Source organism: Anser brachyrhynchus (genome assembly GCF_964034855.1).
Source record: "Anser brachyrhynchus genome assembly, chromosome: W".
NCBI lineage: Eukaryota > Metazoa > Chordata > Aves > Anseriformes > Anatidae > Anser > Anser brachyrhynchus.
Window position 1 is genome coordinate 13,439,619 of NC_137704.1, and position 14,979 is coordinate 13,454,597.

General features: G+C 47.3%; 1 protein-coding gene across 1 annotated transcript in view; it reads right to left on the reverse strand.

The window, feature by feature from the left end:
* The window catches only part of LOC308184739 (uncharacterized protein), an 82,685-nt gene extending 70,438 nt beyond the window's left edge, over positions 1-12,247 (reverse strand). The window contains exon 1 of the mRNA XM_080572164.1: positions 11,135-12,247. Coding sequence (XP_080428290.1) covers positions 11,135-12,232 — 1,098 coding nt within the window. The 5' untranslated portion in view covers positions 12,233-12,247. The remainder of the gene's footprint in view (positions 1-11,134) is intronic.
* Between the last annotated feature and the right edge of the window lie 2,732 nt (positions 12,248-14,979).

The window sequence follows — 14,979 nt, forward strand, 5'->3', positions numbered from 1 at the left end:
CTGTATGGGCTTCCGCAGGGAAAGTTAACTCCAACCCAGCAAGATCCAGTACAGTACAGTAAAGAACCTGTTATTTGTACCCTAACTTCCTTAGAGATAAAGTGCATGATTTTTTGAAGTGCCTGCCACATTATCAGTGCCTGATTCTTTAAAAAAAAAAACAACAGTCATGAAAGAATATCTGATAGTAGCCATTAGTGTGACTTTTCACTCTTTCATGTAGCATAAGGACACAATGTTTTTGTCATTCTGAATGACACCCAACTACTATTGGAAACAGTGTTTGCCATTACAATAAAAAGTTGTTTTGTTCTTCCAGTAGTTTCTTCCTTCTGGAAAAAAAAAAGTTTTTTTCTGTTTGTTTTCACTTATGTGGTTGGTTTGTTTGACTGAATTTAGTTACTTATGCTATATGCTGAAATGTGGCATAACGCTTTTGAATTCTCACGTGGTGAAAATGCAGCATAAATTGAAATTCGTCAGAATGTGTGATCTTTGTGGATTGTGTCCCCCCCCTCCCCCAAAAGGATCTGGTTTGTCACGTTTTCTCTCTTCATGACAACCAAAATTTATATCTGAGTTGATCTCTACCCAGATATATAATATAGATTTAATGCCATTTGTCATATTCCAGGATAGTATGTGTCACAGAGCAGTACTGTAAACCCTTATCTGTGTAGGCTCAGCTCTGTTCCTATTGACTTAAGTGCAAGGCAATGAAATCATCCTGTGTTGTCGAGTTATAAGAATATTAAAAGACTGCAATTTCTGTCAGTAAGGGAAGGGTTAAAAGCAAGGTGGGCACATAAATAAATGTTACAGGACTGAACACTGCAAAACAGATGACCAGGTCTTATCTGTTAAGTGAACACCAGATGTGGAGAATACACATGCAAATATATGTTTGTGAAATCACTGGTGTTGTGTGTATTTTCTTGTATTTGAAGGCTGTAGAGGTGGTAGACTACCTTCCTTTCACAGACTGGAGCAATGCAGAAGTGAAACCTGTTATCATAAAGCCCATAAAAATAAATAACTTGATAGATTGTGTTGTGGTTTAACCCGGCTGGCAGCTAAGCACCACACAGCCGTTCGCTCACCCTCACCCCTCCCTCTCTGGGATGGGGGTGAGAATCAGGAAAATGAAGCCCTCACAACAGAACGGTCCTCTGAGAGACCAGGCAAGGTAGACAACTGTTTAATGTCCTCTGTCTCTAAGGCAGCTATGCCAAAAGCCCACTGATACCCTTTTGGGCCCTTGAAATATCCTCTTCTAAGATAGTCTATGCCAAGGATGCACGGAGCATCCGGGCCAGTCACAATACGGTGCTTTTGCCACTCATTACCGGTTAGACTCACTTCAGCCTCCAATACAGTTAACTGCTGGGATCCCCCATCCCTCCATAAATAAAGATAGATCCCTTTATAGCTTGATGGCATTACAGTACACTGTGCACCAGTATCTACTAAAGCCTTATACTTCTGTGCGTCTGACGTGCCAGGCCATTGAATCCGCACAGTCCAATAAACCTGACTGCCCCTCTCCTCCCCCTGGCTGGAGGCAGGGCCCCTCTAATCCTGGTCAGAATCTTCATTTCTGTGTCTGGAGGACTGCCCCCTGGAAGCTGGAGCAGCAAATTTCTCAGAGAACTCCTTTTTCCCGATTGTTTTCTTTTGCAACTCACGTACCCGTGCCTCTAGGGTCACGGTAGATTTTCCATCCCATTTTCTCATGTCTTCTCCATGGTCACGTAGGTAAAATCACAGGGTGGCATGGGATGTGTATGCGCTATATCTTCTTCCTTGAACAGAAGGATGCTTACCTCTGACAGCTGAGACACTGGTTTGTACAGGTGGGGAGGAAAATAATCTCTTTTCAAGTTGGTGGACCTCTTCACAAAGTTTTTCCACAGCTGAGATGCAGGCCTGTAGGGAAGAGGAGAGACTTTCTTCGTACTGCCGGAGTTGTTTACTCAATCCATCCACAGTGGATTCCTCATATTCTTTCCAGGTCATTACTGCCAATGATCTGGCATATGATGATGGTGCATTCCATACAAACTTCCGCCAGATGGGTCGTGTACACTTGACTTCATCTGGATCTGTGGATATCTGTTCATTGTCTAGGTCCCTATAAATCACTTCCCGTATGGCTAATTCCCTCAGGTACTGGATTCCCCTCTCCATGGTGGTCCACTTGTCTGGTAGACATACAAGTTCTTCCTTGAAGGGAAGGGATGCATGAATCCTTGAAGGGATGCATTTCCTTCACACCTGACAGGAGACGCCTCCAGAGGCTGTAAGCCTTGTGCTCCATTTCCAGTTGCTTTGTCAATACCTGCGTCCCTAGCAAGGGATCCCAGCCGCCTGGCTTCCCTGCCCTCTAATTTCACACAATTGGCTCCGGTGTCATAGCACCGGAGCAGCCAGGTGACAAGGTGCTCACCTGGACAATGACCGAAATCTTTTTGCATATTTCGTAGCTCACTCTGGTATAGGTTTTGGGTAGTTACTGTTGTTTTTTTGACATCTTTATCTTCGTCTTCCTGTTCCTCTGATGGCTCGAACTTGTCTTCTCCATACCTAGTCTTAGTAGGAGTTCCTCTGTGTTCTAACTCTTGATCTGACTCTCTCTCGATCTCGATCTGACTCTCTAAATGATTTTTTAATCTTGGTTACGGGTGCAACAGACACTGGTACAGTTTGTTTCCCTGGCTCAGCGTTGGGGCCTGTTGTAGGGCTTGGAGGGGCCGCTGGGCCTTTCTCAGGGGTTGAAGTGTCCGCAGGGTCTGTCACTGGGGTTATATTGGTGTCGATTGCAGCTCAGTAAGCATAGGCCAAGCCCCAGTACATTGCAGTGATTTGTGTCTCTCTGGTATTGCCAGGGTGGTGACACACCTTTTTCAAGCACTCTACCAGTTTTTTAGGATTTTGCAGTTGTTCAGGGGTGAATTTCCAAAGCACTGGAGGTGCCCACTGCTCTAGATGCCTGCCCATACCCTCCCACACTCCCTGCCACTCATAACTATCCCGCCTCAGGACAGATCTCTGGATGACATTAAGTAGTTGTTTAACCTTAAACAAAACCTGAAGCACATTCAGGAGACATAACATGCTGGTCTGAACATCCCAAGGATATTAAAATCTTGCAGAGCTATCATAACTCGCCTGGAGAAGCAAGGGGTAAAGGAGAAAGGGAGAGTGAACAAATGGGAAAAAAATATCTCCCCCTGTCCCCTCCATAGATTGTCTCCCTGAAGAAAAAACATGAAAGGTATAAGTATTAATAGTTTCTGAGGTAGGATTCCCAAAGTATGGATTTGACAGCAATGCTGAGTACAAATACCAGATTAGTGTCATGTCCAGTAATTTTATCATATCATAATCCAGTGTTACACAGTACAACAAAATAATAACCCTGCACCAACCCCCAGCAGTGATAAGCAGCACGACAGGGAACACATACAGTAAGTAATATGCTATATAAATCAGTTCGGAAAACAGGCACAGCAGACTTGAGATCACCAAAATCGGCATTGTGATTAGCAACTACTATTAAACTGATGTAATGCTTATAAGAATTTTGTTTTAACACACTGTAGTTAGATCTGTCATTATCTCAACCCTTCGAGCCCCACGTTGGGCGCCAAAAGGACTGTTGTGGTTTAACCCGGCTGGCAGCTAAACACCACACAGCCGTTTGCTCACCCTCCCCCCTCCCTCTCTGAGATGGGGGACAGAATCAGGAAAATGAAGCCTGTGGGTTGAGATAAAGACAATTTATTACGACAGAAAAGAAAGGAAAATAATAATAATAATAATAACGATAATAGTAGTATTAATAATAATGTGTACAAAGCAAGTGATGCACAACGCAATTGCTCACCACCCGCTGACCGATGCCCAGCCTATCCCCGAGCAGCCGGCCCCCCACCCCAGCTAGCCACCCCTATATATTGTTTAGCATGACGTCAGATGGTATGGAATACCCCTTTGGCCAGTTTGGGTCAGCTGTCCTGGGCCTGTCCCCTCCCAGCTCCTGCTGCACCCCTAGCCTGCTCGCTGGCAGGACAGAGCGAGAAGCTGAAAAGTCCTTGGCTTGGTGTAAGCACTGCTCTGCAACAATTAAAACATCAGCATGTTATCAACATTCTTCTCATCCTAAATCCAAAACACAGCACCACACCACCTACCAGGAGGAAAATTAACTCTATTCTTGCTGAAACCAGGACAACTGATAAATGGTTTAGTGTTATTAATTCATTCACAGCAAAATCTTCTTGGGAGTATGTAAAATATTTGCCACAAATCACCCTGGCTTTCACTATGATTTGTTTTATGTAGCTCTTCGTTTTGTGAAAAAACCCTTTGACCTAACTGGTTTGTAGAGTGTTATAAATTAGTTTTGGTAGAAATCATTCCTGACACATCGTGGGTAAGGTAGATCGAATTTCAATTTATTTGAGCAATTCAGCAAGCAGCGATAAGTAAAACAGCGCTGGGCGGCCGGGGAGTCTCCTGCTCCACCAACGGCGCGCACCTAAGCCCGCCAGAGTCTTGATTTATAGCCTAGTAGTTCCGGGTTTAGTGGCACCTCCTGGTGTCTTCTACGACTGCGCGGCCTGTTGCTAGGGGGTCTTCATCAGTCCTCTGGTGGTCGTGGGGATGAAGATCATCGTCTTCCTCTGCGTTGGGGTCGTGACTTTGCTGCAGTATCTGTGTTCCCATGCAAGGAGGAATGCCATTTTGCCCTTATTTGGAGCTGGTTTCTACTGCAATTGTTAACTTAACAGGAAGCTCCCATACTTGTTTTTTTCCTTCAACAGGATATTGGGGGGTATAAGCAGTCAACTGTTGAAACCCCCCTATCAGCAACATTTAATGAACAAACAAGGCTTTACCCATTACAATCCCCCCTTTTTCTCTGTATCATTTTGTTCATTAAATCTATTTAGTTCTAATTGACTCAGGATTAATGTTTCCTCTAGTATGGGTCTATCATTTATCGATTCCTACTTTGTCCTCATAAGCATCAGATGAGCAGCCTCCAATCTACCTTTAACAATAGCTATGACTTTGTTAAGGATACAAGGACCAAACGTCAGTCCTAGGGTTAATAAAATCAGCGGGCCAACTATTGTTGACAACAGAGTGGTAAGCCACAGCGAATGATTATACCAGGACTCGTACCAGCTTTGCTGGGCCTCCCACTCTCTTTTTCTCCTTTCCAATCCTTCTCTGAGTTTGGTCATGGTATCCCTCACAATCCCAGTATGATCAGCATATACACAGCATTCCTCCCTGAGAGCGGCGCACAATCCCCCTTGTTGTAAATACAATAAATCTAGTCCTCTGCGATTCTGTAATACCACTTCAGATAACGATCTTATAGATTTTTCTAAAGCACTGATAGATTTTTCAATTCTGGCTAAATCTTCATCCACAGCCGCTCTCAGGGAGGTGATCTCTCTTCCTTGTTTGACTAACGAGGCAACCCCTGTGCCTACCCCTAAACCCCCCCAAATCATTAGGGTAGCCACTGTCAATGTGGAAATAGGTTCCCATTTTGTCAAATGGTGTTCTTGATTGATCTGATTGTCATACATGAAACTCTCTGGGTGGTAGATTATCTTTGGGATGATTATTACTTGAACACAGAATTCTACAGACTCATCGAACAAGTCCAGGGATAGACAAGGGGTAACTCCCATCTTTGAGCATATCCACCTAGCATTCTCTGCTGGTAATAACCATTTTGTCGTTTTTTTTATACTTCTGACGTTAGTTTGATTTGCACACAAGTGCATTTTATCGGGCGGGACTTGTCCCACGCATCTCCCCTTCCCAGTCACTTGGGTCATCGTTATGCCCTGACTCTCTTTCCCCCACGTACATTGCAAAGGATTGGATCCATTCACCCGCCGAGCCTTTTCATTGACCCCCACAGCTTCATAAAAGGGCGGCCTTACCCCATAACAGAGCCAGCACTGCTCAGTCAGGTTAGGGCTGGTGGCATTTAACAGCTGGTAGCTTACCTGCATCAATTTCCACAGGGAATTTTTCCCATTGTCATTTCCGGGATTCCGGATGATGGTGTCATTACTAACAGTAAAATTTCCAATATTTTTCTTGATACCCTCTTCATCCAAGCTTGGGTTCAATACAGGATTGGGTCCCACCGATTCAGGAGGATCTGGTGGAGCGACCTCCTTTTTTATGAATATGAAGCCTCCTCTATTGGCTCCAGGTTCCCAGAACCTTACACCCCAGGTTTTCCCTATCTCCCATCCTCGATCGTTAGGCTGTAATACTGTAACCCTCAGAGATTTACAAGTTCCGCTGTTGTTTACGCTACCGTCATAACTGTAAGTAGGCTCACGGCAACCTTCTGGTATCCAAGTAACATTGAGATACTTATCGGGAGGGTGTCTCCACCACCTTGGAGTAGCTATTGTTTCACAGCCCCAGTTTGCGCAAAAATAGTGCCCTGGATAGTTACAGTAACTTTTTCCCGGGTTTGAGCTAGGACACCAACCGCCTTTGCATTGGAAGCCCCCCAGGAGTATTGTCTCAGGGGACTACACAGGTGGTGTTCTGTATTTCCTCCGTATCCTAGTACTGTCCCGAGTAATTCACAATTGGTTATGTTGAAAGAAGATGCACCTGCCGTAATATTAGTTTTGAGGGTCTTCGAGTCATCCCAGCTACCCAGGGTCCACTTAAAGGGCTGGTGCGAATATCCCTCGTCGGCTCCAGCCGGACAGGGGATATTCAGTAGGAGAGGTAGCGCCAACATACACCAGAAGGGCAACATCCATTTATAATTCTGGGGAGGTTGTTTCGAGTCACGGTGGGTACCAGGGCAGTTTATTCGGCCGGATCCCATTATCCAAAATAGGGGTGGGTACCACATAATCCGCCCCACTGTTGTACCCCTCTGCCTCGCCCGCCTACTTGGTTGCCTCAAGCAGCGGGGTTTACTTTCTTCACGGCAGCAAGGGTAATCTTCAGGGGCCTAGGTACCGATTTTCCTGTTCCAGCCACTCCCAGTCCCAGTTGCTCACTCCTCCTTAGGCGCGTTACCCTTCTGATGTATGGGGTTAGGCACATTAAGGAATTTCCCCTCCCCCACTTCCCAGTTCCTGTTTACAATGGACCTGTTTATTCCTTAGAGAGGGTTATGAGTCATACGATCGCGAATTCACTCATCAGTCCCTTTTCGCAGGGTCAGTTTCAAATCTCCAGGTCGGCTGGCCACTCTCCACCGTTCTCCCGGTATTGGTCCTTTAACTCGGCTGGCATGAGTCCATCCTTTCTCGGCTGTCCGGACAGCTGTGTCTGTAGTAAGTAAAACAAGGTAGGGTCCTTCCCAACGAGGAGTTAAAGAGGTCTCTCTCCAGGATTTTATCAGAACCTGGTCTCCTGGTTTGATCCTGTGTATGGCCACCTCTAGAGGGGGGCGTTGTACCACTAATCCCTTTTCACGCAGCTGCCTCCTCCTAATCATAAGCGATACTATATATGATTGTATTTGCGACTCTTCCAACTGAGGATGATCAGTTGGGAGCTCTAAATCATACGGCATCCCGTATAACATCTCAAAAGGGGAGATTCCTACATCTGTTCGAGGCTGGGTTCTTATGTTTAGTAAAGCCAATGGGAGGCATTTTACCCATGAGGTTTTTGTTTCTATCATTAACTTGGTTAATTGTTTTTTTATTTCCCCATTCATCCTTTCTATCTTTCCCGAGCTTTGTGGATGCCACGGGGTATGATATTCCCATTTGGTCCCGAGGGAGGAGAGAGTGTCTCTGGCTAACTTTGAGACAAAATGCGGCCCTCTGTCGGAGTCTATTGCCTCGATTGATCCGTATCTGGGGATTATATTTTCCAACAGTATCTTTACCACCATCTGGGCCGTAGCTCGGGCTACTGGAAAGGCTTCCACAAAATGAGTTAGGTGGTCAACCATTACCAGTAAGTATTTATATCGTCCCACCTTTGGTAGCTCTGTGAAATCTATCTGAATTCTAGCAAATGGTCTATGGGGTAATTCTCTTCCCCCAAAGGCCTCTCTCTTAGTTGTTGCTTATTTACTCTTAGGCAGATCATACATTCATTAACTATTCTCTTAGCGATATTGTATATACCAATACACATATACTTCGTAGCAAATTGGTCCACCAACGCTTGAGTTCCCCAGTGAGTTTTTTCATGGAATTTCTGCATAACCCTCAGGGCCAAAGATTTCGGGAGAACCTCTCGACCATCAGGGAGTTCCCATTTACCTTCAGTTATTTCCTTCACACCCATTTGAGTTAATTTGTCTTTCTCTTGCACAGTGAAGCTGAGGATGAAATGTTGCTCCCCATGGAGATGGCAGTAGCTATATCGGGGGTTGTTACATCTACAGTGCACTGCCTCTATTCCATAATCCTTCCAACAATCATAACGGGAACTCGGTTAAATCCTTCCCACAGGATGGGCAATCTTTCCGATTCTCCTTGGTATATATCATCATCAGCGCTGCCCTTTTGGCTTCCTGATCAGCTAGGTTATTTCCCCTAACTAATGGGTTCAGTCCCTTTTGATGTCCTCTCAAATGTACTACTGCTATTCCTATTGGCCCTCTCAAAGCCTGCAAAATTTCAGTGATCAATTCCTGATGAATCAATCCAATTCCTGATGAATCAATCCCTTACCTTGAGAGTTTATTAGGCCCCTTTCTTCCCAAATTTTTCCAAAAGTATGTACTACCCCAAAAGCATACTTGGAATCAGTATATATGGTTCCAATTTTACCTTTTAACATTTGTAGGGCCCTTAATACTGCATATAGTTCGCATGCTTGGGCCGACCAACTGGGACTCAGAGGTCCTGACTCTATTACAAAGAAGTTTTCTCCATTCATAATTGCATATCCTGACCTCCTTTTTCCCTCAACCACCCTCAACGAGCCATCCACAAACAGCTTCTCCCCTTCGGCCAGTTCCTCCTTGTTGTGGTTTAACCCGGCTGGCAGCTAAACACCACACAGCCATTCGCTCACCCTCCCCCCTCCCTCTCTGGGATGGGGGAGAGAAACGGGAAAGTGAAGCCGGTGAGTTGAGATAAAGACAGTTTATTAAGACAGGAATATAATAATAACAATAATAATAATAATAGTGATAATGATAATAGTATTAACAATAATAATGTGTAAGAAAACAAGTGATGCACAATGGAATTGCTTACCACCCGCTGACCGATGCCCAGCCTATTCCCGAGCAGCCGGCCCCCCCACCCCGGCCAGCCACCCCTATATATTGTTTAGCATGACGTCAGATGGTATGGAATACCCCTTTGGCCAGTTTGGGTCAGCTGTCCTGGGTCTGTCCCCTCCCAGCTCCTGCTGCACCCCCAGCCTGCTCGCTGGCAGGATAGAGCGAGAAGCCGAAAAGTCCTTGGCCTGGTGTAAACACTGCTCTGCAACAAGTAAAACATCAGCATGTTATCAGCGCTCTTCTCATCCTAATCCAAAACATAGCACCCTACCAGCTACTATGAGGGAAAATTAACTGTGTCCTAACTGGAACCAGGACAGATATCCACCCCTTATTCCATACCATTTATGTCATGCTCAGGTTACACTCTTTCCAATACATTCTAATTAATCACCATTTTCATCTATGATATATAGCAATCATGGTAGTGATGACATACATTATTATATAGTAATTAACATACTACAATTCAACTCATGGGCTATTCTCACCCAGTATCAAATCCCCTTGAGGTACACACCGGACCTCCCCATTCTTTTGCATTACCCACCAAGTGCATCCAGGTCCCTGAGCAAAAGCAATTCCACGAATGGGTTTGCCTTTTCCTGAGGCAGGAGTAGCCCAGACTGTTTTACCCAGCATGTTTCTTACGTGCACTACAGGAACTTTATCCCCTTCTACAGTGCGTAACAGGTTTGATTGGGCAGGTCCAGCTCGGTTGGCAGATCCCCTGGTATTGACTAACCAGGTGGCCTTTGCCAAATGTGTATCCCAATTTTTGAATGTCCCAGCACCCATTGCTTTCAGTGTAGTCTTCAACAGTCCATTGTATCGTTCAACTTTTCCAGAGGCTGGTGCATGATAGGGGATGTGATACACCCACTCAATACCATGTTCTTTGGCCCAAGTGTCTATAAGGTTGTTTCGGAAATGAGTCCCGTTGTCTGACTCAATTCTCTCTGGGGTGCCATGTCGCCATAGGACTTGCTTTTCAAGGCCCAGGATAGTGTTCCGGGCGGTGGCATGGGGCACAGGATATGTCTCCAGCCATCCGGTGGTTGCTTCCACCATTGTAAGTACGTGGCGCTTGCCGTTGCGGGTTTGAGGGAGTGTGATGTAATCAATCTGCCAGGCCTCTCCATATTTATATTTCAGCCATCGTCCTCCATACCAAAGAGGTTTTGACCGTTTGGCTTGCTTGATTGCAGCACATGTTTCACAGTCATGAATAACCTGTGCTATAGTGTCCATGGTCAGGTCCACCCCTCGATCACGAGCCCATCTGTAGGTTGCATCTCTACCTTGATGGCCTGAGGTGTCATGGGCCCATCGGGCTATAAATAATTCACCTTTATGTTGCCAGTCCAGGTCCACCTGAGCCACTTCAATCTTAGCAGCCTGATCCACCTGCTGGTTGTTTTGATGTTCTTCAGTAGCCCGATTCTTGGGCACATGAGCATCTACATGGCGTACCTTTACAACCAGGTTCTCTACCCGGGCAGCAATATCTTGCCACAATGCCGCAGCCCAGATGGGCTTGCCCCTGCGCTGCCAGTTGTTCTGCTTCCATTACTGTAACCACCCCCACAGGGCATTTGCTACCATCCATGAATCAGTATAGAGAGAGAGAACTGGCCACTTTTCTCGTTCAGCAATATCTAAAGCCAGCTGAATGGCTTTCACTTCTGCAAACTGACTCGATTCACCTTCTCCCTCAGCAGCTTCTGCAACTCGTCGTGTAGGACTCCATACAGCAGCTTTCCATCTCCGATGCTTTCCCACAATACAACAGGACCCGTCAGTGAACAAGGCATATTTCTTCTCATTTTCCGGTAGCTTGTTGTACAGTGGGGCTTCTTCAGCACGAACCACCTCCTCCTCTGATGATATCCCAAAGTATTTGCCTTCTGGCCAGTCCATAATCACCTCCAAGATTCCTGGACGACTGGGGTTTCCTATTCGAGCCCGCTGAGTAATCAGTGCAACCCACTTGCTCCATGTAGCATCGGTTGCATGATGTGTAGAGGGGACCCTTCCTTTGAACATCCAGCCTAGTACCGGCAGTCGGGGTGCCAGGAGGAGCTGCGCTTCAGTACCGACCACTTCCGAAGCAGATCGAACTCCTTCATATGCTGCCAATATCTCCTTTTCAGTTGGAGTATAGCGGGCTTCAGATCCTCTGTATCCCCGACTCCAAAACCCCAGGGGTCGACCTCGAGTTTCCCCAGGTTCTTTCTGCCAGAGGCTCCAGGTGGGACCATTCTCCCCGGCTGCGGTGTAGAGCACATTCTTTACATCTGGTCCTGTTCGGACTGGCCCGAGGGCTACTGCATGAACTATTTCCTGCTTAATTTGTTCAAAGGCTTGTCGTTGCTCAGGGCCCCATTCAAAAGCATTCTTCTTACGGGTTACTTGGTAGAGCGGGTTTACAATCAGACTGTAATTTGGAATATGCATTCTCCAAAACCCCACGACACCTAGGAAAGTTTGTGTTTCTTTTTTGCTAGTTGGTGGAGACATAGCTGTTATTTTGTTGATCACATCCATTGGGATTTGACGACGTCCATCTTGCCATTTTATTCCTAAAAACTGGATCTCTCGTGCAGGTCCTTTAACTTTATTCTGTTTTATGGCAAAACCGGCCTTCAGAAGGATTTGGACTATTTTCTTCCCTTTCTCGAAAACTTCTTCTGCAGTGTCACCCCACACAATGATGTCATCGATGTACTGCAGGTGTTCAGGAGCTTCCCCCTGCTCCAGCGCAGACTGGATCAGTCTATGGCAAATGGTAGGGCTGTGTTTCCACCCCTGGGGCAGCCGATTCCAAGTATATTGGACTCCCCTCCAAGTGAAAGCAAACTGTGGCCTGCACTGTGCTGCTAGAGGGATGGAGAAAAATGCATTAGCGATATCAATTGTGGCATACCACTTGGCTGCCTTTGATTCCAGTTCATACTGGAGTTCTAGCATGTCCGGCACTGCAGCACTCAGCGGTGGCGTGACTTCGTTCAGGCCACGATAGTCCACTGTTAGTCTCCACTCACCATTAGACTTTCGCACTGGCCATATAGGACTATTAAAAGGTGAATGAGTCTTGCTGATCACTCCTTGGCTCTCCAGTTGACGAATTAGCTTATGGATGGGACTCAGGGAGTCTCGGTTGGTGCGATATTGCCGCCGGTGCACAGTTGTGGTAGCGATCGGCACTTGCTGTTCTTCAACCCTCAGCAACCCCACAACAGAAGGGTCCTCTGAGAGACCGGGCAAGGTAGACAACTGTTTAATGTCCTCTGTCTCCAAAGCAGCTATGCCAAAAGCCCAGCGGAACCCTTTTGGGTCCTTGAAATATCCTCTTCTAAGATAGTCTATGCCAAGGATGCACGGAGCATCTGGGCCAGTCACAATACGGTGCTTTTGCCACTCATTACCGGTTAGACTCACTTCAGCCTCCAATACAGTTAACTGCTGGGATCCCCCCGTCACACCATAAATACAGATGGGCTCTGGCCCTTTATAGCTTGATGGCATTAGAGTACATTGTGCACCGGTGTCTACCAAAGCCTTATACTTCTGTGCGTCTGACGTGCCAGGCCATCGAATCCACACAGTCCAATAAATTCGATTGTCCCTTTCCTCCCCCTGGCTGGAGGCAGGGCCCCTCTAGTCCTGGTCAGAATCTTCGTTTCTGTGTCTAAAGGACTGCCTGCTGGAAGTTGGAGCGGCAAACTTTTCAGAGAATTCCTTTTTCCCAATTGTTTTCCTTTGCAATTCACGTACCCGTGCCTCTAGGGTCGCAGTAGATTTTCCATCCCATTTTCTCATGTCCTCTCCATGGTCACGTAGGTAAAACCACAGGGTGGCGCGGTGTGTGTGCCCACCATATTGTCTTCCTTGCATAGATGAACGTTTACCCCTAATAGCTGAGACACTGGTTTGTACAGGTGGGGAGGAAAATAATCTCTCTTCAAGTTGGTGGATCTTTTCAGAAAGTTTCTCCAAAGCATTCTCTTTTATCTGGTGGACACTGGTTCGTTCAGGTGGAGGGGAAGATAATCTTTCTTCAAGTTGGTGGATCTTTTCAGAAAGTTACTCTAAAGCATTCTCTTTTAGCTGGTGGACACTGGTTCGTTCAGGTGGAGGGGAAGATAAATTCTCTTTAAGTTGGTGGACCTCTTCAGAGAGTTTCTCCACAGCCGAGACACAGGCCTGTAGGGAAGAGGAGAGATTTCCTTCGTACTGCCGGAGTAATTTAGCCACTTCATTCACTGGGGGATTCTCCTCCGCTTTCCAGGCTATTATTGCCAATGAGCTGGCATATGATGATGGGGCACTCTGTACAAACTTCCGCCACATGGGTGGTGTACACTGGACTGCATCTGGATCTGCGGATGTTTGTGCGTCGTCTAGGTCCTTATAAATGACTTCCCGTACGGCCAATTCCCTCAGGTACTGAATTCCCTTCTCCATGGTGGTCCATTTGCCTGGTAGACATACAAGTTCTTCCTTGAAGGGATACCTTTCCTGCACAGCTGACAGGAGACGCCTCCAGAGACTGCGAGATCGTGCTCCATCTCCAATTGCTTTGTCAATGCATGCGTCCCTAGCAAGGGATCCCAGCCACCTGGCTTCCTTGTCCTCTAATTCCACATAATTGGCTCCCGTGTCCCAGCACCGGAGCACCCAGGTGACAAGCTGCTCACCTATACAGCGACCAAAATCTTTTTGCACATCTCGTAGCTCACGCTGGTATAGAGTCCGGGTAGTTACTGTTGATTTTTCGACATCCTCATCCTCATCTTCAGTCTCCTGCACCTTTGATGGCCCAGCCTCGTCTTCACTATGCCCAGACTTAGCAGAAGACTGTTTGCGTTCTAAACGACCTGAGCCTCTATACCATTTCTTCACCTTGTCTACAGGGGCAACTTGCACTGCTACAGCTCGTTTCTCTGACCCAGCCACAGGGTCTGCCACAGGGGTTGGAATACCCTCTGCGGGGTCAACTTGCACTGCTACAGCTCGTTTCTCTGACCCAGCCACAGGAGTGGGAGCAGCTGCAGGAGCTGGAGCTGCTGCAGGGGCTGGAGCGGCTGCGGGAGCTGGAGCTGGAGCGGCTGCAGGAGCTGGAGCGGCTGCAGGAGCTGGAGCGGCTGCAGGAGCTGGAGCTGGAGCGGCTGCAGGAGCTGGAGCGGCTGCAGGAGCTGGAGCGGCTGCAGGAGCTGGAGCTGGAGCGGCTGCAGGAGCTGGAGCTGGAGCGGCTGCAGGAGCTGGAGCGGCTGCAGGAGCTGGAACTGGAACGGCTGCAGGAGCTGGAGCTGGAGCGGCTGCAGGAGCTGCAGCTGGAGCGGCTGCAGGAGCTGGAGCGGCTGCCGGAACTGGAACTGGAATGGCTGCAGGAGCAGGAGCGGCTGCAGGAGCTGGAGCTGGAGCGGCTGCAGGAGCTGGAGTGGCTGCAGGAGCTGGAGCTGGAGTGGCTGCAGGAGCTGGAGCGGCTGCAGGAGCTGGAGCTGGAGCAGCTGCAGGAGCTGGAGCGGCTGCAGGAGCTGGAGCTAGGTTGCTAGTAGCATCAATTGCAGCTCGATAGGCACAAGCCAGACCCCAGCACGCTACAGTGATTTGTGTCACTTTGGAACTGCCAGAGTCATGACACCTTTTTTTCAAGCATTCTGCCAGCTTTTTAGGATTTTGCAGTTGTTCAGGGGTGAATGTCCAAAACACTG